Source organism: Bipolaris victoriae (genome assembly GCF_000527765.1).
Source record: "Bipolaris victoriae FI3 unplaced genomic scaffold scaffold_0, whole genome shotgun sequence".
Taxonomy (NCBI): domain Eukaryota; kingdom Fungi; phylum Ascomycota; class Dothideomycetes; order Pleosporales; family Pleosporaceae; genus Bipolaris; species Bipolaris victoriae.
In genome coordinates, this window is record NW_014575392.1 from 14,611 (window position 1) to 41,194 (window position 26,584).

At 51.6% G+C, this 26,584-nt stretch overlaps 11 protein-coding genes across 11 annotated transcripts; 4 read left to right on the forward strand and 7 right to left on the reverse strand.

The window, feature by feature from the left end:
• Positions 1-16: 16 nt before the first annotated feature.
• On the reverse strand, positions 17-2,337 carry COCVIDRAFT_83213 (hypothetical protein; the record flags this gene model as incomplete). The annotated part of the gene is made up of 3 exons (XM_014707170.1): positions 17-1,699; positions 1,750-2,016; positions 2,062-2,337. 3 exons carry the CDS (start codon positions 2,335-2,337, stop codon positions 17-19), a joined length of 2,226 nt encoding a protein of 741 aa, XP_014562656.1.
• Positions 2,338-2,757: 420 nt separating this feature from the next.
• COCVIDRAFT_83782 (hypothetical protein) lies at positions 2,758-3,900 on the forward strand (the record flags this gene model as incomplete). Its single annotated transcript, XM_014707171.1, has 2 exons — positions 2,758-2,816; positions 2,925-3,900. The coding sequence occupies 2 exons, from the start codon at positions 2,758-2,760 to the stop codon at positions 3,898-3,900; spliced, it is 1,035 nt and encodes a 344-aa protein (XP_014562657.1).
• Positions 3,901-4,156: 256 nt separating this feature from the next.
• COCVIDRAFT_83427 (hypothetical protein) lies at positions 4,157-4,951 on the reverse strand (the record flags this gene model as incomplete). The annotated part of the gene is made up of 5 exons (XM_014707172.1): positions 4,157-4,207; positions 4,292-4,375; positions 4,454-4,541; positions 4,625-4,672; positions 4,758-4,951. The coding sequence occupies 5 exons, from the start codon at positions 4,949-4,951 to the stop codon at positions 4,157-4,159; spliced, it is 465 nt and encodes a 154-aa protein (XP_014562658.1).
• Positions 4,952-5,383: 432 nt separating this feature from the next.
• On the reverse strand, positions 5,384-6,692 carry COCVIDRAFT_21406 (hypothetical protein; the record flags this gene model as incomplete). Its single annotated transcript, XM_014707025.1, has 4 exons — positions 5,384-5,850; positions 5,900-6,324; positions 6,378-6,593; positions 6,670-6,692. 4 exons carry the CDS (start codon positions 6,690-6,692, stop codon positions 5,384-5,386), a joined length of 1,131 nt encoding a protein of 376 aa, XP_014562511.1.
• A 964-nt stretch (positions 6,693-7,656) lies between these two features.
• COCVIDRAFT_10873 (hypothetical protein) lies at positions 7,657-10,076 on the forward strand (the record flags this gene model as incomplete). Its single annotated transcript, XM_014706967.1, has 3 exons — positions 7,657-7,902; positions 7,964-9,407; positions 9,457-10,076. The coding sequence occupies 3 exons, from the start codon at positions 7,657-7,659 to the stop codon at positions 10,074-10,076; spliced, it is 2,310 nt and encodes a 769-aa protein (XP_014562453.1).
• Positions 10,077-13,757: 3,681 nt separating this feature from the next.
• Positions 13,758-14,992, forward strand: COCVIDRAFT_32413 (hypothetical protein; the record flags this gene model as incomplete). Its single annotated transcript, XM_014707099.1, has 3 exons — positions 13,758-13,923; positions 14,012-14,791; positions 14,850-14,992. The coding sequence occupies 3 exons, from the start codon at positions 13,758-13,760 to the stop codon at positions 14,990-14,992; spliced, it is 1,089 nt and encodes a 362-aa protein (XP_014562585.1).
• Positions 14,993-15,767: 775 nt separating this feature from the next.
• On the reverse strand, positions 15,768-16,070 carry COCVIDRAFT_83637 (hypothetical protein; the record flags this gene model as incomplete). The annotated part of the gene is made up of 1 exon (XM_014707173.1): positions 15,768-16,070. A coding segment is annotated over one exon (303 nt), but the record flags the coding sequence as incomplete, so codon positions are not given.
• Positions 16,071-16,215: 145 nt separating this feature from the next.
• On the reverse strand, positions 16,216-16,762 carry COCVIDRAFT_21409 (hypothetical protein; the record flags this gene model as incomplete). The annotated part of the gene is made up of 3 exons (XM_014707026.1): positions 16,216-16,299; positions 16,513-16,590; positions 16,673-16,762. 3 exons carry the CDS (start codon positions 16,760-16,762, stop codon positions 16,216-16,218), a joined length of 252 nt encoding a protein of 83 aa, XP_014562512.1.
• Positions 16,763-18,873: 2,111 nt separating this feature from the next.
• COCVIDRAFT_21410 (hypothetical protein) lies at positions 18,874-20,106 on the reverse strand (the record flags this gene model as incomplete). The annotated part of the gene is made up of 1 exon (XM_014707027.1): positions 18,874-20,106. The coding sequence occupies one exon, from the start codon at positions 20,104-20,106 to the stop codon at positions 18,874-18,876; it is 1,233 nt and encodes a 410-aa protein (XP_014562513.1).
• A 581-nt stretch (positions 20,107-20,687) lies between these two features.
• COCVIDRAFT_83414 (GMC oxidoreductase) lies at positions 20,688-22,584 on the reverse strand (the record flags this gene model as incomplete). Its single annotated transcript, XM_014707174.1, has 2 exons — positions 20,688-22,369; positions 22,425-22,584. 2 exons carry the CDS (start codon positions 22,582-22,584, stop codon positions 20,688-20,690), a joined length of 1,842 nt encoding a protein of 613 aa, XP_014562660.1.
• Positions 22,585-24,964: 2,380 nt separating this feature from the next.
• Positions 24,965-26,396, forward strand: COCVIDRAFT_83873 (hypothetical protein; the record flags this gene model as incomplete). Its single annotated transcript, XM_014707175.1, has 4 exons — positions 24,965-25,129; positions 25,199-25,331; positions 25,384-25,744; positions 25,808-26,396. The coding sequence occupies 4 exons, from the start codon at positions 24,965-24,967 to the stop codon at positions 26,394-26,396; spliced, it is 1,248 nt and encodes a 415-aa protein (XP_014562661.1).
• Positions 26,397-26,584: the final 188 nt, after the last annotated feature.

The following is a 26,584-nucleotide window of genomic DNA, read 5'->3' on the forward strand; positions in this document are numbered from 1 at the left end:
GCAGAGCCTTGCTACTTTAGCACCGCTCAAACACACGATACAGGCCCTTCAGGTTTGCGACTTCAATGACCCCGCCCTTGAGCATCCCTCGCGTCCCTACCAGCCGTGCCTTGCATGCCGGAAAGATGGTATACTCGATAGCTTGCAGTACGTTCTTCCGTCTCACGGCAGTCTCTTCGTCCCCATCCTCTTGTGCCTTGCCTTTACCTTTTCCGTTCTTGTCGCTATCCTCTTTACCATCAGTCTCGGCCTCGGATACAAACGGCAAGTTTTCTGGTACATAAAACGACGCCAACTCCCTTAGCAGCGTCTGAAAGCACGCTTTCTCCTCCTCCCAATTGACGTGAGGGCCCAGACGAAGCAGAAACTGTGGAAGCTTGCCCATACACGGCGTGTAATCCTTCAACAAAAGCGGTATAGAACAGAGCTCGCCCTGTGGCGTAATGTCGATAGCAAAGTATTCACTCAGCAGCGCCGCCTTGTTGATAAGCTGCTTTCCGACTACGTCGACGACTTGATCCCAGTCCACTTCGCTTGCTGAGTCGCCCGCGTTACTTTTTTCCTGCTGCGCTGCTGTCTTGAGCAACTCGTCTAGCGATAAGGGCGGATCAAACCGTATGTATCCGTAATTAGCAAAGTCTGTTAGACCAATCTGGTAGAAAAGCTCGTTGCACAGCATCCCATAATCGATGAGAAATAACTTGACTCCACCCTGGATGGCTGCAATGCGTTTTTGCTCGTCGACAATGCCGACAAATGTGTGTGTTGAGATGATATCGGTGAGTTCCGTGTGCATTGCGTCGCGTACTTCTGCGCGCAGTTCTTTGATGGAGGTTAGACGGCATGCTACTGGTGTTCTTTCTGTGACGTCGTATTCCATCTCGCTCTCTTCGTCTGAGGCATCGTCTACTGATCGTTCGGGCTGCAGCATCGATGTGATTTTGCGGATCGAAGTGTCTGTTCGAACTAGATTGTTTTCGTTTCGTTTTCTGGTCGATGTCTGTGGTGCTCTTGAGGCACTACGATCTGATGCATCGCCCTTACTAGGAGTGATTGGTAGAGTCGGTTTCAGGGGCGTTGAGAGTGGGACTTTAGGATTCGCCAGTAGTGATTGTGTTGCGAAGGACCGGCTGGTGTCGACCTTGCTGAGACTATCGCGGATCGAATCGCATATCATAGCGATGATCTCGTCTTCGTTCAGGAAATGTACCTCCTGCTTTGTAGGATGTACGTTAACATCAACTCGTTGTGGCTCAATCTCGAGACTGAGGTAGAAGAATGGATGCCCTCCTTTCGGTAGAAACATTGCATATGTCTGCTCAACGCCCTTCTTGATCACTTGAGAATCAACTGAACGGTGATTTATGAAAAGCAACATCTGCGTCTTCTTCGCGCTGTAGTTTGCATTGCTGATCCAGCCGTCGCACTTGAAACCCCAGCGATCATCTTTAACGTTCAAGGCCACTAGCTCGTTGGCAGCACTAATACCATGGATTTGACGTATACGGTCTTTTACTGTAGCAGATGCAGGTACTGTCACGCTATTTCCAGAGGTTTCATTTGCCTTTTTGCACGAAAAGGCGACTCCTTGGCAATGCACGGCATAGCGTCCAACGAGGTCGAGTATCTTTGCATACTCTTCACTAGCTGAACGAAAGGCCCGACGTCGAGAGGGGACATTGTAGAACAAATCTTCAACCTAGCATCACATGAGTTCCATCGCCCAAATCTGTTTCTGTTTTGACATACCGTAATGGTGGTACCTTGCCGTCCTGCTTTGGGCCTTGGTTCTGCGCTCTGGCCCGGTTTTGGACTGGTGAGCTTGCCGTCTGCGAAATGAGCTTCCCACGCACAACTTGACTCTTTCGTCCTCGTAGTGACTTTGAGATGGGCAATGTGGCTGATACTCGCCAGCGCCTCGCCACGGAAACCATATGTGCCGATTGAGGTTAGATCCTCAAAAGCCTTCAACTTGGACGTAGTAAAGCGCTCGCACAAGATCGGTAAATCTTCTTTCTGGGATAGTTAGAATGCGATGTTGTTGTGACAAGTCAAACATACGTCAATCCCATGCCCGTTGTCGGTAATCTGCAGAAGCTTGAGACCACCGTCTTTCACTAAGATTTCCAGTGCGGTCGATCCCGCATCCACAGCATTTTCAATCAGTTCTTTCAACGCATGCATAGGTGCGACGATGATTTCTCCGGCAGCAATCTTGTTGACGACATCTTGCGAAAGTGCCTTGATCCTGCGTGGCGCAGGAAGTGAAAGGCTATCATCGCCTTTGCGTTTAGTTCCACGTGGCGACGATTGCGAAGTGTCCATTTCGTCCGCCATGCTTGCGAGCTGACAGGAAGAGAGAGACGTATCTTGTGGAGGTGATAATGATGATGGCGCAAGTAAGACATACGAGATGGAAGGCGCGATACGTGCAACGCCCCACTTTCGCGCGCTCACGTGCCAGCCTACGTACTACCCTCTCTGGACGCAACGCCTCTCTCCTTGCAACCATCTTCATGGCCTGTATCCAGTCTTCGATCGCACAAAGAGAATTTAAACACTAGTGAAAGAATAGCATTTCAAATCACCCTCATGAGTTTCTCCCATGATTAATCACCAACCTCTTTCGCCACAGTGACATGCTCAAGCAGACACGCGGATTGCAAGTCATCTGGGCGGAATATATTGTTCTTTATTTCGAGAATACTGGCGACTCACAGGTGATATTATCATTCTAAGAGTTATTGCGTGTTGAACATGGCACCCCCATCATACGCACGCGCCACGGCCTCGTCCATCTCAAAAGCCAGCCCAAAGTCATCAAGAACGATCCGGGACCCAGAGGTGGTAAAAGCAACTCCATCACCTAGCCCCAGGAAGTTGACAGAATCGCGTGGACAAAACAAACCTACAATACTGTCGAGTCCAAAGACACCAGCCAGACTAAGCAAAGCCGACAACTCCACTCCAACATCCCAGGAAAAGAAGAAGGCCCTCAAACGCCCCTCGACGCTCACATCCCACCAAAAAGACACCATAACTTACAAACGCGACCTCTACCACATCACCCCAAAAGACCCATCAAAGCTTTGTTTCCTATCTCTTCTCCCCTCGGAACTCCGCACCCAAATCTACACCTACATCCTCCCCTCAACCCACTACATCTCACCTTCATGGCCCTCCTCCCTAAGCAAGCCCAAGCACCACGCACCCCCATCCCTCCTGCACATCAACCGAGCAATAAGAATCGAAGCAGCATACACCTACTACACAACCACAACCTTCCACTTCACCGTCCGCAATCTCGACTTCTCGCCCGTAACGCGCTGGCTCGAGGACCTAGTACCCCAGCACCGCGCATTGCTCCCCAGGAATCACCGGGGCCTGGAAATCAACGTTATCCCCGCTGTGAAAAGCACGTTTACGTATCCGCCCAAGGGATGGCTGTTAGATGCAGATATGGAGCATCACTGGCGCGCGTGCCAGCCCTTTGGCAATATCTACACGGTACACGGCGAGGCGCACAAGATGCATTTTGTCGTGTTTTGTCGGCTGGCCGAGTGGTGGCGGTGGTGGGGGGCGCTGCAGCTAAAGGGCGAGGTTAAATGCAATTATGCGTTTGAGCAGAGCCCGTTTGCGAATCCGTTTGGTATCCCGGATTTCCTGGATGAGGTGGTGCTCAGGCAGTTCTTGAGGCACCATGGGTGTGTGGTTGGTATGACGTGTGTGGATAAGGCGTGGAGGAGGAATCGGAGGGTGTCGGCGGGGATGAAGGGTGAAGGGGTGAGGTTTTTGGAGGCGTTGGATAGATGGTATAGGAATAGATGGGGGGACCAGGAGAGTGCAAATGAGTGGAATACGAGGATGGAAGAGGTGAAGAAGGCGGTTAGGAGGTGGTAGTCATGAAATGAAATGCTCGTTTGTAGGCTCTTAACCTATTCTTCTTTTGGCGCTGGGAATTCCATCCATTATTGCTAGCTGCGACAGTATAATGGCCAGCTTTATTTTAGTAAAAGAACCCTTTTCCCTCCTTTGGAATCCGAATAATCCAACAAACTAGCGGGACCCGTCCAAACGCCTACAAAACGCCGATATCTGCCGTGGGTATCGCATCCAGCTCTCCTTACAGCGTACCTTGATCATGATACACAAAAATCTACCGTTGACGAAGGAACGACGGCTCAAAGCCATAAATCGGATTCCCAAGCTAATCACCATCGTTAGCATTTCCTCGTTTCTCTCTAGACTCTTCCCATGTCCCTACTCAAGAAAAGAACAAAAGAAAACATACCCGTTGCAGCGCAAACACAACATCAGTAACCACCACCGTCTGCCTGCCACTGCTATCAATAATAGCGCAAATATCTTTTAGAATCTAATCATCTATCATTAGCAAATGATATATGCATTAAAAAAAAGATTGCGTGTCGTTAAAAGCAAAAAGCACACATACCCGTGCCAACCGCTCCCGCAGCGCCTGACGAATATCAGAGTACACTATAGCAGAGATACGCTTAACGCCACCACGACGCGCTAGTCGTCTATCGTAGCTATCGTTAGTAAATTCCCTTATATCACCCACCTAAAAGCATACTTCAAAAAAACAAAAACGAACAATATGTACCTAATATCGCCCTTGGTAATGCCATGAATACTATCTCTCTGAATCTTCCTGTGCAGGTTCCAGTTTGTGAGTTCATGCGCACACGTTACACATTGTAGTTTACCTAGCGAGAAAGGCTAGGTATTCGACATACATGTGACGTTTCATGGGTCCTTTGGGACGTCCAAGGACACTTTTCCCGAGACCGGCGGCGCCCCGACCGAGGCCTAGGCCGAGCTGAGTAGCCCTTGATGGCGTGGCCGACGACGGTGGCTGTGGTCGGGGCGTTGAGGAAGCACCAGTGTAGCGCGGTATGGCGCTAAACTGATTAGGCCTTTGAGTGGACATCGTTGTAGGTAGAGGAAAGGTAGTGGGTGTAACGATGGAGAGCGGGGGGTGTGCTGGTTGATAAGAGGGCTACGCGCGTCCAACGCGTTTGGTTGGGGGACGCGCTATCAGGTGAGAGAGATAGTGAGGGGAGGAAGTGAGATGGAAGCAGAGTGTGGGGTATCGATAGCGAGGCTGCACACTACGCCGCAGATACGGGGAATGCAGGGCAAGCTGTGATGTACCGCAAACAAGCTCGCCAAGGCGGGGAAAGGCTAGATGCCAAACTTCATATGCAGGTCAGATAAAAGCAAAAGTACATGATGCAACGCGACGTCTTGAGCGTGACAAACGTTATTCATTAAACAACCAGGTCCCAGTCCTGATATATTACTACTACGTGGGTATCAAGGATAGCTGAGGGTCGTCATATCCAAAGCCTGGAGAGCCCAGCTACGAGATGAAGGTGGCCTCAGTGAAAAGTGTGCCTTCCTCCTCCTTAACCTCATCGCCCACCTTCACCTTGATGGTCATCTTGGGCGCATATTGGTAGATATATGGCTTGGTGCCTGCTGCACTGGCAACGATGGTCTTGATAAAGCCCGGAACCTCGGCCATGACGTCAACGCGGTCAATTATCTCACCCAGGGGGCCCGCGATGTCTGCGGTGACATCCTTTCCGTCCTCCGTCTTTCCGACCCAGTGGTAGCTGGCTGTGGTAGGCGCTTGCCAGCCAGTCTCGTCTTGCTTGGTCTCGGTGTGCTTGACGTCGCCTTCGGTATTTGCGAAGAGGAGCTTGCCGTCGGTGGCAATACCGGCAACTCGGACGATTGTCGAGGCGTATGAGGCGGGGGTTGTGAACTCCATGAGAATAGCGGAGTATGAGGGGGACTGGAAGTTGACAAAGTTCCACCGGGCAGCTAGGTGTGTTTAGTAAAGGGGTATGTATATATTCTGCACGATGCTTACCGGCATGGTGGGGCTTCATTCCCTGGAGAGCATGGCTCAGCATGCCGCGGCCCTTGACGTCGACTGGGCCCTCTTTGGTGTGAATGGCGCCCTCGACGCTGCATCGGGGCCAGAAGTGGTGGTGCATCGACCCCCATGGCTCCTTGGGGTTGGTACCGTAATTGGTGGTGCCATCCTTTCCGCCCATAAATCCAGGCGCGGTCCTGGTGAACTTTACATCTACCATGCAGTCCTCTCGGACGGCCGCCTTGATAGCGTACTGGGTGCCATCCTCGGAGAGCTCAATGGAGACGCCGTCGGCGAAGAAGGAGTGCTGCTTCTCGTCGAAGCCGTAGTTGTAGACGGGGTCGCTTGCCCAGAGGAAGGGCTTCTCGTTGTTAGGGAAGAAGAGCTTGCAGTTGAACTGCACGGTCACACGGAGGCCACTATGCAGAGTAAGCACAGAAGCGAGGCGGGTGTACAGAAGGGGCCAACGCACGCAATGTTGTTGTAGATGACCTGCAGGAAGCCCTGGTGGCCGGCGTCGCTGAAGATGTAGAAGGTCTGTGTCTCGACATTGGTGTAGTCGAGGGTGGACCACTTGAGGTGATCCTTGGTCAGCTCGGTGTAGGCAGGCTCGTCGCCCTTCTTGCCCACGGGCTGGATGGCCTCAGGACCGTATTCGGGCTCCTGGGTACCGGCAACCGCGGCTAGCCTGCATCCGTCAGTCGGCGTACTCGAGTGCAGTGCAGCACCCAGGCCAGCACCCCCAGGCCTCCCTCGTCACTCACGTTGACTTTGCCCAACTGAACATTTTGGGCCACGGCGATGCACTGCACTATTATGCAACGGGGCGTGCGAGGCTCAGTCTTGATTGGGCGGCGACAGGGAAGAAAATCTCTGTAAAGACTTGTTCAACAGGGCCGGAGGCTAAGATGTCGAAGGGAACAAGAACACGGCAGGGCGTGCAAGGTCGAGACCAACGGGGTGGAGCAGGCTGATGTGTCGTGGGGGGGCGGGAGGGCGCAGAGGACTGAGTATGTGTGCGGCAGCAGGGGAGAGGGAGAGGAGAGGGAGTGTCTGCTGGGTACTTGTGCCTGCACGAGAGTGGCTAATCATGGACTGGAGCCAGCAGAGGCGGTGGGTGCAGAATGGGTGGATGGCAAATGCAAAGAGTCGAGGCTTAGCCGCAGCCTCCCGATGTTCCTTCGTAGACGCTGGACGGATGGGGCAAGCCGCGCCAGGTGCTATCCACAACCCCTCTGAAGATCATTTCTCGCCGCTTTTCTGCCGCCCAGCCACTGCATTGCATCTACTTTACATAGACAGGCTGGTACCACCGCCCAGCACCATCACCATCACCACAACAACCACGGCCACGGCCCCGGCCTTCCTCTTGTCTGCCTGTGCTGACTCCGAGCTTCCCGCACCACTGCGGACGAATTGGCGCTGCGCACTCGACGACTAGCGCGGGGCTCCATCTGCATCCACTTATCCTAGCTGCCCATGACGAACCTCGATGCTCTGTAGCCAGGCACACGACCAGCCCACCCGTTCCTCCTCCTCCGCTTCCCTTGTCCGGCCCATCCAACGCACCACCGCCCTCGCCTGACGGACTTTGGTAGCGACCGACGAGCGAGCTTCCATCGCAGAGTCGCCCTCCTCACCCCATGTAAGCGCAATCTCTCCGTCCTATGCGTTCGCGCTTTCCGTCATGGCCTAGACTAACTTAGCTGCCCTTTTCTGACAGAACTCTCTTCTGTCCCTCATCACTCATCATGACGTCTACTCCCCCCGCCCAGTCTGTCCGCTTCAGCGAGGTTCACGAGGAAATTGAGCCCGCCCAGGCCGTGCGAGATGTTGCCGACCTCACTAGCCCCGCCAAAGCGCCCCAGCATGGCCCATTGAGCCCCCAGGCCGAAGAAGAGCTACGCAACCTGTCGTCCACGCTCCAAAAGTCTCGCATGCAGGCAAAGCGCATGGAGAACTTCTCATTCGAGCCTGTCTCGCTTCCACCCTCCCGCGTAAGCAAACTCTCGACCATGACATGCCGCAACTAGCGCCCATCCAGCTAACACTCCACAGGCACCTTCACCCAGCCCAGCCTCGCGAACAATTTCAGGACACTCCGCACATCGCTCTTCCATACCCTCTTCACCTGCCTCCGCCATGCATTCTCCACCATTGACACCTGCAGGAACATCGTCCCGGGATGAAAAAGCAGCCGGCCCAGGACACAACAAACATCCAAGCGACCCCGCCCTCATGACGCCGCAAATCTCACCTCCCCATGAGCCTCCACCAACCTCCATGGATTCGTCTCTCCAGAGCCCGAATGAGAGCCAGTCTTCGTTGGTAGTTCCCGGATCGCCAAGAACCGCACCACAGTCCCCACGACCATCCTCAGACTTGCCCGCCGTCGTTCAACCCCATCCAAAACGCAATCCAGTATTTGCTATAGGCCCTACCGGTGATTCCAATCCGACTTCCCGGGACGCTAGTCCTGCTGGTTCTGGTGGTGATCGCACGCCAGGCGCATCCTCTCCGGCACCTGGTAGCCGGCCATATACACCACAAGGAGAGAAGGAAGATACCTACACCCGCTCCAAACGCGCAGCACAGGCGAGAAACCTCGACTCACTAGAAGCCCGCTACATCTACGGTGGACGTGACGGACGCAGTTCAGCAGCATCATCAGTTTATCAATTGCCACGCTCCAAGGGCACTGATTCTGACAGGGAAGACAGCAAGCGGTCGAGTATATTCGGAAAGAGGTCCATCAAGGGCCACGGCTCCGATGCAGAAGATGTCAAGTCGCCGACCGGCAAACACCATGGATCAATGGCTGAACTCAAACGCTTCTTCAAGATTGGACACAAGAACAAGGACAAGGACAAGGACAAGGAGAAGCGCGGAAAGTCTCCTGCACCATCGATTCGGAGTCAGAAGATCAAGTCCACCAAATCCGGTACCATGACACCACCCATAACAAACGGATCGATACATGTCCCCTTTGCGGATGACCACGGCCTGCAGAGCAAGTACGGAAAGTTTGGAAAAGTGCTGGGATCCGGTGCTGGTGGCTCGGTTCGGCTTATGAAGCGAAGTAGCGATGGCACAACGTTCGCCGTCAAGCAGTTCCGTAACCGTCATTCGTACGAATCCGAAAAAGATTACAACAAAAAGGTTACTGCCGAGTTCTGCATAGGATCAACACTCCACCATGGAAACATTATCGAGACCATGGACTTGGTGAATGAAAAAGGAAGCTACTTCGTCGTCATGGAATACGCACCCTTTGATCTTTTCGCAATAGTAATGACTGGAAAGATGAGTCGCGAAGAGGTTGCTTGTGCCACACTGCAGATTCTTAATGGAGTCACATATCTCCATAGCATGGGCTTGGCTCACCGTGATTTGAAGCTTGACAACGTCGTTGTCAACGAACACGGAATCATGAAGATTATTGATTTTGGCAGTGCTGCCGTCTTCAAATACCCATTTGAAGACGAGATCGTTCTCGCCAGTGGTACGTAGCACCAGACGTTATACCAGCAGGGTTTCTAACTTGTTTTCAGGTATTGTCGGCTCAGATCCTTACCTTGCACCTGAAGTGTATGATCTGTCCAAGTACGACCCACAACCTACCGATATCTGGTCACTTGCTATCATGTTCTGTTGCATGACATTACGCCGATTCCCATGGAAAGCGCCACGGATATCCGACAACTCGTACAAACTCTTTGTCTCACCCCCCAACGACGGGCCAAGGTCGATCACCGGGCCCTCCAAGTCGGCTACGGATCTTGAGAGTACTGCACGTGACGAACGCCGGCAATCTGGGCCCGGCTCTGAGTCTACCACTCGGCATCAATCCTCGGAACACCCTTCGACTGAGCCGCGCGCATCGACGTCATCGAACGGCCAGCAGCCGCCGCAGGTGATCAAAGGTCCTTGGCGTCTCCTGCGTTTGTTACCTAGGGAGAGCAGACACATCATAGGCCGCATGCTGGAAGTCGACCCCAAGAAACGAGCGACACTGGATGAGATACTCGAAGACAAGTGGGTCATCAACAGTGAGGTGTGCTCGCAAGAAGAGGGCGGCAGGATAATACGAGCTGGAAACCATGAGCATACACTCGAGCCTGGAGCCGGAGGCTCTTCTGCTCCCAATACACAACAACAGCAGAAGAAGTAAAGTAAGAGCAGAGGTGATAGCTCGTGGAGAGAGGGACTGGTAGATAGGTGGCGAGGACGGTTAATATTGAGGTATTTTTTGGATGATTAGCAGGTGGGTGTTTGAGCAAAGGTTGTTGTTGTTGTTGTTGTTTGCATGATGCCAGATATTCCCATGCCCGAACTAGAGAGGAGGCTCCTTGTCCTGTTTTTCTTCGACTGCGTGTATGCGCGCGGGGTATTCCCTTTTTTCCTTTTCTTAGCAAATTTTTAGACGTTACGACAGTAAAGAGAGCGATATATAAATATATTTGATACAAATGGAAGAGGGGAAGGGGAAGGGGGGGCGGGAGTGTAGAGTTTGAAAGAGAAAGTAAGAGAGTCATAGGGAAGAAGGGGATATAGGATAATAAAAAAAAGTATTGTAATGACCAAGGTTACTCTCTTATGCATGATGATAGCAGTGGCAGGTAAACTAACCAGCTAGTTTATCCGCATGACATGTATGGGTTGGGTTGGGTTGGGTTGGGGGGGGGGCTCATGTACACGTGAGCCCCCTTCGTTGTCCGTCTATGCAAAACCCGTGGGGCGCGGCAGAAAGGCAAGGCGGTGGAAGGGAAGGAAAGGGCATCTCACGCAAGAAATGCCACGGCGATGTAAAGCCGAACAAAGAATTTGAAGCAAAAAAAAACAAGACTTCCCGTGTCACGATCGAGAATGTATCTCGTCAGCAAGAACAATAACAACAACGATGATGATGACGATGAGAGAGAGAGGGAGAGACAGAAAACGGGCAATCTATGTGTTCGTGGGACTTTTTTTTCTTTACGTGACTAAATGGCCATGTAGAAACCATGTATGATTGTTTACACACCCTTACTAGTTCGTTGGGCTTTTTTTTTGGTTGCCCCGCCCATGTCCTCTAAACCCCTCCCTAGACAAACACGGGCGTGTCAAGAGGGCAAGCCGGAAGGAGGGAGGAGAGAGGAGCAGGAAGACAAAAGGGTAAAGGAGAAAAGAGAGAGAGAGAGAGGATAGGGAGTGGCCTAATGCGGGTGGCAGTACCAAGCGAGGAGGAAGCGCTGAAACACGAAACATTTCTTGATCACGCTTTTTTAGGGTCTTCGCCAAGGTAGCTGGTTTCGTAACCCGCGCCTGTATGTACTCATGTTACCCCGTCCTGTCACATCCCTAGGAGTAGCTGTCTCTCTCCCCACACCCACACGTAAGCACGCACGATGAGCAAAAGGTAATATGGAATATATATTATTTACAACGGCAAAAGCAACGTAAAAGAAAAGATCTCAAAAAAAAACAAAAAAAAGATGGTCAGAACTAAACAAGGTCCGGGGCGCCTGTTGTGCGCGCGCCTGGCGTTTTGCTGACTCTGGGGGTGTCATTGTCTGTGTGTCCCCAGCGCGCGGGTTAGTTAGATTTGGTAAGTGTCAGATCGATGCCGGAGCGCGCTGGGGGAAGGGAAAAAGATGAAGCATATTCGATTCGGTTCGAAACAAGCTTGTTTGAGGAGGAGGGGGTTTAGATGAGCAAGTTTAACTGGAATGGAATAACTCGTGCTAGTAAGTAAAGTACGTGTGGATAATGTATGTGGGGGCGCAACACCGCATTGGCATGCCCGTGGGATTCCAGGCTAAGAGGGCTTAGCGGTCAGAGAGGGCATTGGTCCTTGGTTTGCGCACACTTCTGCACTTGGTGTCTCTCCCACCGCGTGCAAGGGTGTGGGTGTCTGTTTCGCCGTCCACGGTGGATCGCTTTACGAAGCTTGATGGCAGTGTGGGGATGCGACACACGTCAGATGGGCGATTGTATGCCCTGTGGTTGGTGCTGAGGCCAAAAGGTAGGCCAGGGTCCATTGGTTACTCGCTAAGGTATGACCATGAGTGGCAGTGACTATCCAATGCGTGACGCCGTGTGTGGAGAATAAAGAGGCGAAGAGATGCGGATGCAGAAAATGGCCAGACTATTGCTGGAATGTTTTGCAGTAGCGGGGCCGAGGGAGGGCTCGTGATGAAGCAGAGACCGTGTTTGTAGTCTATTTTTCTTATTGTGTTTATTTCTTGCTTTTCATGCTATTTGCATCTTGTTTACCGCCATTTGCGCGTGCGACCTACGGGTGTGGTCGGGTACTGCAAGCTGGGTTAAGACGCATTATCCAAGTATGTACGTATGTACTATGTACACAGTAAGAAAGTTCCCAGAACATTGGCAACTCAGCCAGGCGCCCGGTCGTGTTCACGGCGGTAATCCCGTTGTACATGATAGTCAAAGGACCATTAGGCGTTCAGCAGCTGGAACACGCAATGGCGGTGGGTCTCGGCGTGTAATCAACTTTGAGCGCAGCGCAATGGAGGGGTTAGCAGGCCATGGCAGAGGGTGGCACCGCGGCCAAACCAAGGGCTGCGCAAGCAGCAGGGTAGTTCGTTTCATGTTCGTTTGCCCAGGCTACGTTTGGGGGGATTCTGTCGCGAAGGATGGGTTTGAGATTAATGCAGAGTGGTCTGTACCGCGGCTGGATGGGGGATGGTTGGCCGGGGGGAGCAATGGCAGCGAGGCGTCGCAGGTTAAGGCTCGCTTGCGCTTACCCTTTCTCTGCTCGTCGTGAACAGCCACGACGATGGTCATGATGATGATGAGTGGACAGATATGGCTCAAGGCGAGAGTCTGATGACGGAATTCTGCAGCAGATTGACAGGCGGTCATCATGGCAGATGGCGTCCCCCATACGGGCCGTTGATGGGCAGTCAAACGCCGCAGATCGAGAGAGCCAAGGCATGTACAAGTGCCGGATGCAGCGACGGTGGTATCTTGCAAACGCACTAGGCAGTTTTGCACTCTCTGTTGCCCGGCCGCCTGTATAGTAGTAGTCGTAGTAAGAAGTAAGAGAGGGCATAAGTAAGCAACAAAGGCAGAATGGTACCGAGGCGTGGCCGTTGGGCGGAGTAGTGTAGTGTAGGTGGGTAAGTAGTGGAGTGAGTGGTTGGACTGACTGCACCTCCATCAAAAACCAACAAAGAAAGACGCCGCTCCGCCGCGCAGCCAACCCGCGTGCCCAACACGCTGAAGATGGAGTGCAGATGGAGTGGTGAGTGGTGGGTGGTTATCTCTGTGTGTGCGGCGGCTCCAATCAGAGGGGCGACGGGCGTGTGAGTGCAGCAGCTGAAGCATAGCAGACCAGGGCCGGGGTTTGAGCAGCGTGGGCCTGTTGAGATCAGCGGCCAGGCTCCTTCCTTCCTTCCCTTCGCTCGACTCCGCGCCATCACAGGGCCCGTGCCCCCGATGCCTATCGTCCACCCATTTTTTCCCTGTCCGTCCGCGCCAGCTTAAGCGCAAAACGCCTTTCTTCATTCTCGTCGTCTTGGCTGCCACGCCCCATACTTTAACGCTCAAGTTCCCACTCTGTGTTTGGGCTTTTTTTTCTCTTCCCTGACGTGCCCGTCTGCTGGACTAAACAATTCTAGATCTTTTTTTCCCTCGTCGCTATAGTTTTCTTGCTCTCGATTTAATCCTGTGCGGCACACATCCACCCCACGTGCCCTACTTCCTATTCCTGGCTGGTCCCTTTACTTTCCTCCCATTCCTCTCTCAGCATAACGCCCTTGCCGACTAGTCCTACATGTCATCCGGCGTAATCGTCTAGACAGGAGAAAAAATATTCTAGATCCCGTGTTTATATAAAGACTGAAAAATGCGCCGCCAACTCCCTCCCACCCATCTCAAGGTTCCGCCAGGTCCCCATGCGTTTCCACGGCAACAATTCATTGGACAAGAGACTGTTGTTGTAAACCACTACGCGGGAATTGAAAAGGCAATTCCAGCCATACCGTCGCTACCGGGATTCAGAACAAGTGCAGGTAGGTTGGGATTCTCAATTCTGGATTTGACGTGGTGGAGGAAAATACGTGGTGGTTGGAGTGTCTATGTACTAACAGCCAACAACAGCTTTCCTCACTTCATTGAGCGCCAATCTCAGAATCGACCCAGACCTCCCTTCACCACTACCCACGCCAACAAATTTCCGTCTAAACACCTTTATCCAACCAGTGCCTCCAACCTCACTATCCTACTCAACATCCACCGCCCCGTACAACCCCTACGTATCTACCGCTGAATCGCACGTCATGTCGTCGACCGAAGCGAGTGCACCAGAAAAGGCACCTGCCGACGAGCTGCCCCAACTTTCCACCTACACGGCTGAAACCGAAGATGACCGTATTGAGGGCCTGCGCCTAGTCGCCGACTCGGTTGCACAACAGCGCCAGGTCGCCAGCAAGATGATGATGTTCCACCCTATCTCGCTAGCCACCTACTTTGTCGCCGTGGCCATTGCAGCACAGTACATGCTCCGGTGGTACGAGGACAAGTTGATGCTCGTCACCACCATTGGCGGCATCAGCATGACTTTCCTAATCTTCATTCGCTGGATGACTGGCGGCTACATTAGCCTGGCAGAGGACATCAACATGGACTGGCTCGGTGATGACAGGTTGATTGTGGTCAAGTGGGGCGAAGACGTCATTGGCTCTTTAGTCTTGGGTTGGGCAGACAACGATGCCGCAAAGAAGCGTGGCAGGAGAAGGAGGGGCAAGGCCGTTGTGCGCGCTTGGACGGTCAAGCTCAAGTACCGCGGCAAAGGTGTTGGTGAGGGTCTTTTGGAAGAGGCAGTCAGGGTTGCGGGCGAGAGGGGCGCAGATGGCATTCTTTTCGATCCCGACCATGCCAGTAAGTTTTATCGCTACGATACACTCCTCTCGATCAGGTTGCTAACAATGACCACTAGACTCTAAGCGCATCCTGCCTCTCATCTTCAACGGATTCATCAACAAGCAAGAGGCCAAGGCCGAAAAGGCCCTGCAAAAAGTCGCAGACGCAAAGGGCAACTTTCGCCAGCGTCAGAGCTCCCCTACCTGGGGAAGCAGATAGAAGATTATGTTTTCTATTTATTTATTTTTCATTTACTGCAACTTCTATCTTAAGGACAAAGCAGCAGGAGTTTTTTTCGGGCTTTCATTATTTGTCGCTGCAGCAAGTTTGCTGTCTCGGAAGATACCCCACACACATTCCTCTCGTTGATCGATGATACCCACCATACAATCGCTATTCTCGGCCATCTACTATGACATTTAGTTTAGCAACTATTTGCGCTCCTAATCAAGATACGTTATCAAGCATCTGTCCATCTTTTACCTAGTTCATAACTATAACAACCGAGTAGTATAGATGGTGGCATACTATGCTTTATCTAGTCGACTCGTTCGATGATGGGGTGTCCTACGATTTAGTTGCATAAAAGACGGCCATCTCCGTGGACCTGGTGACTTGTTGGTGTACTGTCTATGTACGCCACTTTGAGTCAGGATACATCGCGCATTGATCCGTACATTCTATCTGCCACACACCAACACACCAACTCACATGCACTTGGCAAATCCGGTGTGATTGCTACCCGGTGAATTCCTATCTCAACACGCTTCCCCTACTCCCTCCCAAGCCCTGTAAGACGCAAACTACACCCTGCAAATGCGTACTGATAACCGTGCATAAGCCTTTGATACAAACTAACCGGCCCCAGCGGTACCATTAACTCTCTCTGGTTCGTTAGCAACCCGCCCTTATTCTTTTTTTTTACCCCGCGGTTACGTCGCATACCCATTTTACCTTTTACCCCTCCATTTCCCCCCCCCCCTCGGCCCCTCCCCTAGGATATTAGCGCTTTCCCGGTTTCCCTTGTCTTGTTTTGTTTTTGCACCCCCCACCCCTCCCAGGGAATAATGCAGGCCAAGTCAGGCCATAGATTCGGGAGGGAGGGGAGGAGAACCAAGATACTGGGCGCTTTTTTTTGAATGTTGGGGAGGGAAGTAAAGTCAGGCCGTTCTAGATGCAACGACCAACTGATAACGTTTTTTCTTGGGCGTGAGATGATCACCCCGATTGTTTGTTTCCCTTCCCCCCAGCCACCCCTCCTTCTCTCTCTCATACGCTCCCTCGCCGCGTCAGCTGGCTCTTTAGCAACCTAATCTCGCAATGACGCGGCTGCTCGCAATAACCTTTGTTATAAAGAAAAACCAAGGGTTGTAGTTTCATACACACAAAAAAAACACTCCCGGACGCCTATTTGAGGATGTAGTATTTCGGGCTTTCCCAATTCAGCGCGCAGGTGCTGCACCCGCCTCTGTATCTCCATCTACCGAACTCGTAGGATACTCTTCGCGCAGCTGCAGTATCACTTTCTGTCGGTCCGCGAGTTAGCCAGATCCAACCAACCACATCTCTCCATCTCTCTTCTTCTTTTTTTGGGAGTTGGCCGGCAGTAAATGCCGTGTAACATAGACTATAATAGAAAATTACCCAACGGCGGACAATGCGGACCCGCGCGCGAGGGTTGTTACTGTGCCACAGTGGGATGGAAAAAAAGTCACGGGGTTCTTGTTCGCTAAACGTACCGCCAAAGCCTCTGGGTTCGCGCCATTTTCAATCAATGACACGCAATATGATAGTTGCTGCCGATCGAGATGCGTGTTCTAAAGCCGAAAGTTTTAGTTGTTGGGCGGGGGGCCTTTTTAGATTGGGGAGGAGCGGGGAGGGGTGTGCTTGCATACTTACCAGCAATGTTGCAATTTCGTGAAGAATGTCGATGACTTCTCGAGCAGCCTTTCTACGGGCGTCTGCTGATGTTTGTTCGGCGGCTGGCATTTTTGGGAGTTTTCTACTTTTTTCTCTCTCTCTCTTTCGGTCTTCTGGGTAATAGAGAAAATAGAATGTCTGTGGTCGTGTGGGTAGCGGATGTCTGTTTGTTGACAGCCGTCTTGGGGGCGCGATGACCCTAGGGAACGCGGCGCGACTTTGGCACGTGACCTTCCTTGGCGGGTGTTACTTCTCTGTCGTGCTTTCATAGAAAATAAAAATCGAGACTACGCTCACGGTGTTTCGTAGAGACAAGGCCACTCGATTTCTGACTGTTTATTTTTCTACTTCATAGTACTTGTTTTAACTTTTTCAAACGAAAGCTCGGAAACCGGTCTTCGATGACATCGACATATCCAGCTCATAGCATCACCATTATAACGACGAGACATGGCCTACCACTGCTTACACATTTAACAACGGCTACACAACGGATACTCGTGTATTTGTTGTAGATTTTCACCATGACTATAATTGTATTTTACCTAACTAATAACAATAAACTACCAAGCATCCTCTATACTAACTGAACCGCATCCGTAGTATAAGTAAAGTTATTCCCACGTCTATCATCTATGTGTAAACCTCTAGAAATACATATTCAGACTATATTTTGCTTGATTATTCTTTTTCTAGAGATTTAGAGATCTAAAGAAAAGCTAACCAGTTGGGCAAAACACAATTGCAGACTTGGTGCAATTCCGGCTAACACACTGCTCTATATAAATTGCTCACACTACTAAACTCTTATTCTCTCCATCGTAATCTCCTAATCAGTCTACCTAGACCTATAACCCATCCCTATTCCTCCACTCTTCTCTCACCAACGTCGTTAGAACCTTCACTTGCACCACCACTTCCCACCGCAAGAATTACTAGACCCGCGGCGTTATTTCTACTAATCAGTTGATTAATCAGTTTAAAGTCTATATAAACCTTCTATAGGGCGTATATACCAGCAAATGATAGAGCTTACAGGCGCCTAGAATACCTAGTTAAGAGCGATTATCTCAAAGGTCACAAGCCTCGTAGATATTTCCTTCTACTAGTCAAGCAGCCTTGTCACACCATTGTATTACATACGAATGTACTGGCTTCATTGATTTTATATATATATATATATATATATCTTCTAACGGGTTCACGCTTCTCTCTTGATCCTATACGAAATAAGTTGAAACTTTTTTTAAAGAAAACATTATAAATTTGAATGATAAGTAGAAACCATCTTGTCTCAATAATAGAGAGGGGGGGGGGGGAGAGAGAGAGAGCTCGTAGTAAGGCTACACGAAAAGTGCTATAATAGCTTCTAAGCTTTCACCAACTATTGATATCTGTCGGGCCTTCAACCTACCAGGTGCGTTTCCCGCACCACCAAGCCACCGTCGTTCCCGCCGAAATACGACTGTACAAACGGAACCTATATACCTCCTGTTATGTAAGACCAGCGGTGCAAGATATGCAATGCAATTAGAGTGGTTTAAGCTGGATAAAGGGGTGTATGTGGAGCGTGTGGCATAGAGGTTGAGAAAGTGAGCGGATATTTGGCCTGGTATCTCCCTTAACATACAAGCAGACTATTCTTGTAGATAACTCTTATTCGAAATTCTGCTTTATAACCTACGTAAACATATAATTTTCGATCTTACTGCTACCACCAATACTCATGGACTCCCCACGAAGCCACTACCGCCAGCCCAATACTGCAGGAAGAGAGAATTTGGGACGGCATAGATACAGAGCCGTAGTTAGAGGAGCATTGTGAGGGATGTGACTTTACTTGCTTGTGTATGTTTAGCGCATGTCGTATCTGATCTTTTTTTCCAGTAAAAATGGCAGGCCACGCCTCAACCTACCGGAAGCGGGTATCAAAAACATGACTTCGTAGTTAGGGTAAAGATTCGAGCAAGAAGTCTGTACTCAAACCTCGGGGTTTCAGCTCTGAGATCTATGACGGGTATATGTTGTGTATGTGTGCCAAGGGGAGTGGTATATTTTAGACGGGGTTACAGGAAGACTTGTTTATTTCGTGGGTATATCGTAACGGGTATAATCAGGCTATCCACCATTCACCGTCTTTTTTTTCATATACACAGGGCGTGGGCAAACAGTTCAAAGCACTAGATCACCATCTCGCCCTGTTCCTCATCCCCAACACCAGCCTCATCGCCTGGATCCCCTTCCTCATCCAAATCTTCGAGAGGATACGTTAATATAGCAGCGACATTACCCAGTCCCTCCAACCTCTTGCCACTCTCGTGTAATGAGCTAAGAACCCTTACCTCACCACCTTCCACGTCTCGTACTTGGTCAACCAGCTTGACCCATCTCCTTCGCTCCTTTACGTTTTGCGCACGGAAAAGTACATTGTTGATTAGAAGCACGCCGCCGCCTCTCCCGACAGCTCCCTTGGCAACTGCACGTTCCACCTCGCGGGGACCGTACCATGCGCGGCCATCGTCGAGGCGCATGAGTGTGTTGAATTTGTCCATGAGGGCCGTCTCACGGGCGAATTTAGTGTCGGAGAGTTTTGCGGTAATGGCTGGAGAGGAAAGGACTTCGTTTAGAGAATGTATATGGGCTGACGAGGAATGCGCGACGATGATGGAGGGTATTAAAGCCATTAGCGGCTTGTTTGTTGTTCTTGTTGCTTCTTCTTTGATGTACTGAAGAAAGGCTGTGGCGACGAAGCCGGGGCTGGCGAGGAGCAAGGGAAGTGTTTTGCCTTGTGTCGAGTTTGAAGCATTTGGGAGGTCGATTTGGCGGAGGAGCGTAGAGAGGGTGGTGGAAAAGAAGCGCTCCATGCCTTTGCTGTGGCCATCGACGCCACCCCTGCGTTTCCTGGGCACAGGGACTTCGACCTTCTGGCGCAGAATAGTCTGGTGTTCTGTAATCATGCATATGTTTGCGACGCCTTCGCCCAGCACGACTGCCCATAGCTCTGCGCGTTTCGAGGCGTCGCATGCCTCCTTGAGCTGCTCAAGAGCGATGCTGTCCCAACCATCTGCCTTTTCTATTGTGAACTTGCGGTTGAGCTCCAGGTCCAGCGTGTGGTGCTGCCCCAGCTTGACGTGCTCATTTTCCTTTGCGACGCGGCCAGACACATGCAGCTGTTCGGAGCCAATATCAAAGTCGGTCGAGGTAACGGTGATGGTGAGGTCAAGGGTAATGCGCTGCGACGAGGTGGAGCCGGCATCAGATGTCTTTGAGACACGGCGCACTGCTTTCGCGCGGATCTGGTCGTGCTCCTGGATGAGGTTGTAGGCATGCCACATATCCTCAGGTTCCTCAGGCAGCAGCGTGGCGAAGCCGGCGCCTGTCTTGTGTTCAATCTGGCTCTTGAGCAGCTTCATGGCGGAGCAGTGCACCAGGCGGCTCTGGTGTGTTGCTGCAGTGATGTATGGCAGCGCACATACATGGAGTATGGTGGAGTTAACTTTTGCCTGGTAATGACGCAACCATGGATGGAGGGGCGATCGTAGCCCCCACGCCTGACCCTAAGCGTGGGGGCTAGAGACCAACCCTGATAAAGTTTGTACCTCGCACCCTGCATCAACCCTTCTTTGGTCCCCTCATGCTTACATACATATGTATGCACATGTAAGTATAGTCAGGACGCTAACACGATACTTTCGCACCAACGGAAATACACGCCCCGCGCCCGATACGGGCACTCTGTCTAAACGACCACTCACCACCCTAGACGCGTATAAGCGGAAATTCCAAGACCGAACGCAAGGATGGCATTATGTTGCTTTACAGGCTCTTCGCAAATAGTGTGTGACATACTTATATATCGAGCACCTTGGCAGCATCATTCAGGTCACACCACCGTCAGGTCAACAAATTAAAATACGCTGCATGAGTGCAATTACAAAAAACCTATTTACAAGAATTCCGCAAACTCAAATCCACTCCACCTGCTTTACCTTTTCTACCTCGCCTTGATGATATCCGCAGCCTTCTCACCAATACCATACATGGTGGCCTGGAGATGGCAAGATGGGATGAGGGGGATGATTGAAGCATCGACAACAGACAAGTGCTGAGTTCCATACACGAGCAGCTTGTCGCTGACACAGCCACCATCCTTCTCAGCCATCATGGAGCAAGTACCCGCAGGGTGAACAAGGGAAGGTTGAAGCATGGATTGCTTGAGGAGAGCGTCGAAAATCTCCTTGTCCGTCTTGAACTGCGCACCAGGAACTGTCTCGCTGATCTTGTAGCTCTTGAGCTCGGGGCGCGCCCACACGCTACGGAAAAAGCGGAGACCGATCGACATGATCAGACGGTCCACAGGGTTCACAAAGGCATTGAATGCAACATCGGGAGCTCCGTTGGGGTTCTTGGCATTGATGGTGATGCTACCACGCGAGAGGGGCTTCTCAATACCGATGAGGGCGTAGCTACCATCGGCAGCCAGCGTCATTTCAGTAGCGGCTGCGTCCTTGCGTGCAAGCAAGTTGGCAAGAACCTTGCGCTGCTTTGCATATCCCGCCGCGAGCTTGGAGTTCTTCTTGTAGATGCTGGGAAGGAAGTCGGTAGCCTTCTGACCGTTCACCATGTCGATGAGGGCCTGGGTGTTGTTGGTAGTGTCAGAAAGGGGGATGAAGGCAAGTGCGTTGCCACGAGCATACGTGTAGGGACCCGTCTTGTACTGCTCGTACTCCTTCCAGGCAGAAGCGTTGAAAGTAGCATTGGTGTTTAGTGACTGGAGGTTAGGGAAGAAGTTTGACGTTGTGTTGAAGATGGCTGTGGCGTATGGGTGGTCCTGGAAGTTGGCGCCTACGGAATCGAGCTCAACCCTGGTCTTGATGCCCGCAGCTTGCAACACAGCTCTGGGACCAACACCACTAAGCTGGAGAATCTTTGGAGTTTGGATAGCACCGGCAGCAAGGATGACCTCCTTTTTGGCGTAGAAGCAAGTAGTCTTGCCTGTCTTGTCGGTCACCTCGACACCTTGGGCCATGGGCTTTGGTCGGTCATCGAGGATGACCCTCTTGGCAGTGGCGCCCGTGATGATGTGCAGGTTACGGCGCCTCTGGATGGGGTCGTAGTATGCATAACGCGCGTGGGCACGACGTCCAGTGGTCGCGTCCATGGTATTGGGGTACCAAGAAACACCATAAGCCTCCCCAGCATTTCCGTCGACTGGCACATGAACACCACTAGCCTTCCATGCTGCCCAGTAAGCCTTAATATCTTGATACTGGGTTGATGTGATGGAGACAGTGAGCGGTCCATGACCGTAGGTCGAGGGGTCAAAGGTGATGTTGAAGTCACGGATAGTCTTTTCAGAAGGAGGCTGGAAGGTAGTGCCCTTGATGAAGTATGGCTCCATTCCCTCCCAGCCCCAACCCTTGTTACCAAGGGCCTCCCACGCATCATAATCAGCAGCAGCACCACGGTCATAGACCATGCCGTTGATGACTGAACCACCACCCAGGACCTTTGCTGCTATAACCGGGAATGAGCCATTGCCAAGACCAGGTTCCGCCACCGACGTGTAGTTCTCCCAAATCAGCCCGTTGGCAGAGGTGAGATCATTGGCCTTCCATGGAATCTTGGTCGAGGGCGTGTCAACATTGTCACCAGCCTCAATGACAAGAACAGTCTCTATTTCGCGAGTGTGAGCAGGTATATGTTTATCGTGCTCTGGTGGGATACATACTGCGCGAGTCTTCACTAAGACGGTTGGCTACAATCAAGCCAGTGACACCTCCACCAACAATGACATAGTCGTATTGTTGGTTGTATGCCGCACCAAGAACGGGCGACACAAAGACAGCAACGAGCTGGACAGCGACAGCCAAGCGTGAGAATGCAGGCATCTTGACGCACAAAAATGAAGATTAGTCTATTAACGAGTGTACGTATGGGTCGGTCTGGTGTGGTACTTTAAGAATGTGCAGGCAATATATGCTTTATACGGGCCGAACTGTTCGCTGAATCGTTGCTTGCATAGGTCGAGAGCTCGTCCGCCACGTGGGAAATGGTGGGTGCGGCCTTATCCCTCCGACATAGAAAATACTTATTTGGACGACTCGCTAAGCCAGGGAGATAATGCTTAATTGATGCATTGGGTGCAGCCATGCTTGACTGCATGTACCTATTTGTTCTAGAGGAACAGAATGGGGTGATGTGAAAGGGGACGTCTCAATAGATGTGATCCTGCAGCCGGACATGCAAAGCGTACGTGCCCCTGGCTGCACCGTGACGCTTTGGGAGGCCTGTCAGGCACCGGTGGGACCCGGTCCACGGAACCAAGGGCAATTCAATTCTTACCAAAGGATGGGTTTCAGTGGATAGATACTGCGGCCTATGCACCCAATGGAGGGATCTTCGGCAGTAGAAGCGGTAGGCACTGAAGGCGAGCCCGCATGTTCTGGCCAATCTTACTTTCGCCAACTAGTGCGCCACCCCCGCTACAGACTGGGTCCAAGGAAGAAACTTCAGTTTCGAACGATGATGCGCTTGGGTTTAAGCGACATGTGAGGCTCCCGTAGCAACGGCAGAGGCGTCCACAACGGCGGCTGAGGCGCCACAAACAACATTGCCATGTATGCGTATGGGAAACAGGTTATTAAATAATGGCCATGGGAAGCCTGTAGTGCGTGTCGGAGATTTTACGCAGAATAGCTGCAGATTGCATGTCAACCTTGGATACAGCTAGGTGCTACAGGAATACTTTTCGCTGCGTAATCCTCGCCTGCCGTGTGTGGTTAAGGCGCTCGGCAAGCTAATGTGCCGATTCGTCCATGTGGTATGTAATGTCACTTGGATCCTTAGGGCTGGTCGCCTTTCCAGTAGTAACTGTTGCCAGTTGGCCGGATCAACAACGCCGCGTGTCCCCTGTAATCTACAATACATCCCTACTTACACGGGCAATCCACGCGACCCTGATGCGAACGTGTATGGCCTGTATGCACGTGTGCACCTTCAAGTGGTGGTTGCCACAACCACGCATTCGCCAAAAGGAACACGGGCCGTCTCCAAGATTAGAGGATAGTCTCGGTATTGAATCGGCAGGGCAAATATGGGGGGCGGTCACCCAATGGCTGTGTGGCCGGCAGTGGTCCGCCTCAGCTTATTTTGCCGTGCCGTCTTCTTCTCACCCTGAGGTTTTGCATAGACTCAGCTAGCTTCGGACGTTGATGCTAACTGCGGATGGTGGACGTGAGAATAGGCTGAGTGAGTGGGGGGTGTTTTTTTTGGGGGGGAGGGGGGGTGTTGCGATACCATGAGCTGATGGGCTTATGGCTTCTGGCTTCATGATGCTTCTATACGCGGATAGACTTGACAAGGTGAGGTTCGCTTGGGGATGCCGGAAGATGGAATGGACAGCAGAAGCAATATTGTGGCGTCTTCTCCAAGGCGTTAGGAGAAAAGAGGGAGACGGAAACGACGCGGAGTTTTGTGTGGTGGCTTTGGCTACGGAATAAAGCGGCCGTAGCGGACGCTAACGAGGCTGACCCCACTAGCGTCCTATGGCTCTCCCGCTCCCATCGTGCCATCTCATCGTGCCATCTCATCGTGCCATCTCATCGTGCGACGAGTCGTAAAGGCATCCGCACCGCCGCGAACCATGGATTTGTGCCTGATTTGCCCGCATACGCTCTGTGCCGACCGCCTGGTAAACACTGCTGTGTGTAAACCACGTTGCACCACTGTTGCGCATTGTGTCATGCATCAATGACAGGACTTGGTCTACGACATCCGCTGTCTCTGTCATGGAAATCCCACCTACACAGTGACATGATTCCCCCGTTTCCGTACATGTGATGACCCGTCTTCTATGCATTCTCTTGATTCATGGATACTCGACCACCCTGGACCCCTTCTCCAATTGGACCGGCTTGCAGTGCGCATGGTCTCGTTTATGCACAAACACAGCCTGGGTCAGCTCATTAGCTTTGATGTAAGGATGCGTATGTATCGCAAAGCTCCGAGCCGGCTCGTTTCGAGAACCGCTCTGGAGCGCTTGTACGGGCCTTCTATGATCGATCTGGCCCTTCCACCCGCCTCTGCAGCCGGTCGACTTTGGACTCACGCTTTGCTCAGTCGGACGCGGTGCGGCCAACATACTAACAGAGTTGGGCCTGAATCCAAGTACACGTACATGATATATCCTTACGTACACCACAGACTCCGAATGGACGTTTCTGCCTTTTCTTTTTCTTCTTGATTCCGACCGTCCCACCCCGGCACGATATGGATCCAGTCACCCAGCAATGGCCCAATCGGCGGCTCGAAGTCCTGATACCAATGTGGTCGATGTCGCTGATCGCTACCGTATTTCTTGTATGGAGAATCATCTACGGCTTTTCTCGATCTCGCAGATTCATGACTAGTGATTATCTGTTGATCGTCGCAGGTGTAAGTATTACTTTTCAGCCCTACACCTGTTCCCACGGCAGTCCACAGTTCTGACCTGAACCCTTGCAGGCTCTCAATATCACTGCAACATCCTTTACCCAGGTTATCACAGACAATGGACTGGGTCGCCATATTATGGACCCTACTGTCTTGCCTAATATCTTGAGATATAGCCACTATCTATGGATCACTCAGATCGTCAGTACGTTTATCAAGACATTCATCATAAACGTATATGCTGACTGTGTTCGCAGACATCATTGCTGTGGCATTTTTGAAGTGGTCCATTTGTGCATGGCTGCTCATCCTCAACTTTTCTAGGATCTACCAAGTCATTATCTGGGCGTCCATCCTGATGGTCACAGCCCTGAACTTCTTGGCCCCTGTCTTTACATTGTTTGGATGCACACCATTGGAGAAGAACTGGAACTTTGGATATAAAGGAGAGAGTCACTGCTGGGCCAAAGGCACTCTCCCACAGTCCTACGCCCAGGGCATCAGTAATATTATTACTGATGTTGTTTACATGGCTGCACCTCTGATCTATCTATCACACGTGCAACTGAACCGACGAACTCAGTGGGGGATTCGTATTGTTTTTCTGCTCAGTATCCCGTAAGTCCAAACACGTCAAAAACTACTAGAATCCCCTCCAATTAACACTTAATCTCCTCTCAGCGCCACAATCTGCTCCATCTTCAAGACTATTGAGCTCAAAACCATCGTCTCAACCAGAGATCCAACATGGGATGGAGTACCATTGACCATCTGGTCCGGCGCCGAACTCTCCCTCGGCATCATAATCGCATCGCTCCCACCTCTTCGCAAAGCCTTTGATCACTTCTTCTCCAAGATTCTCCCATCGACCCTGACTGGCTCAGGCAGGACCCCAGCCTACGGGTACGGCGGCCACTCTACCATCGGAGGTGGCGCCGCAGGAAGCAACGGCATCCCCTTGAAGAACTTCCAAGGCAGCAAAGCCTACCATTCGCGTATTCCCGGCGAAAGCGTCCTCGACGACGAAAGCGACCGCGCCATCCTCACCGACGAAGAAGAACATAAGGGCCCCGGTATCATGAAGAGCATGGACGTCGAAGTGCGAATCAGCGAACATGGTCCCCCCTCAGGACTGCACCCCGCCAGCGAAAGCAGCAGATCAAGCGGCGACGCACCGCCCATCACGAAAACTTTCGAGTCCCCACAAATCGACTGGTCGAGCCCGCACATTGAGAGCGGAAGCGGCGGTCCTGGTCCTCGCGTACGATGAACGAAAAACAAACCCCCTATCTATATACCCCCATTTTCATCATTTTGACTTCTGTCACGTTTTATATACCGATTTCTCTTTTCTATCCTGGGATGGGTGTCCGCGCACCCCCTCCTTTTCTAAGGAGGAGGGAGCTGGAAAAATAAAGAAAAACAGGGTAATGGATGTGTACGCAAAGGCATCTATGG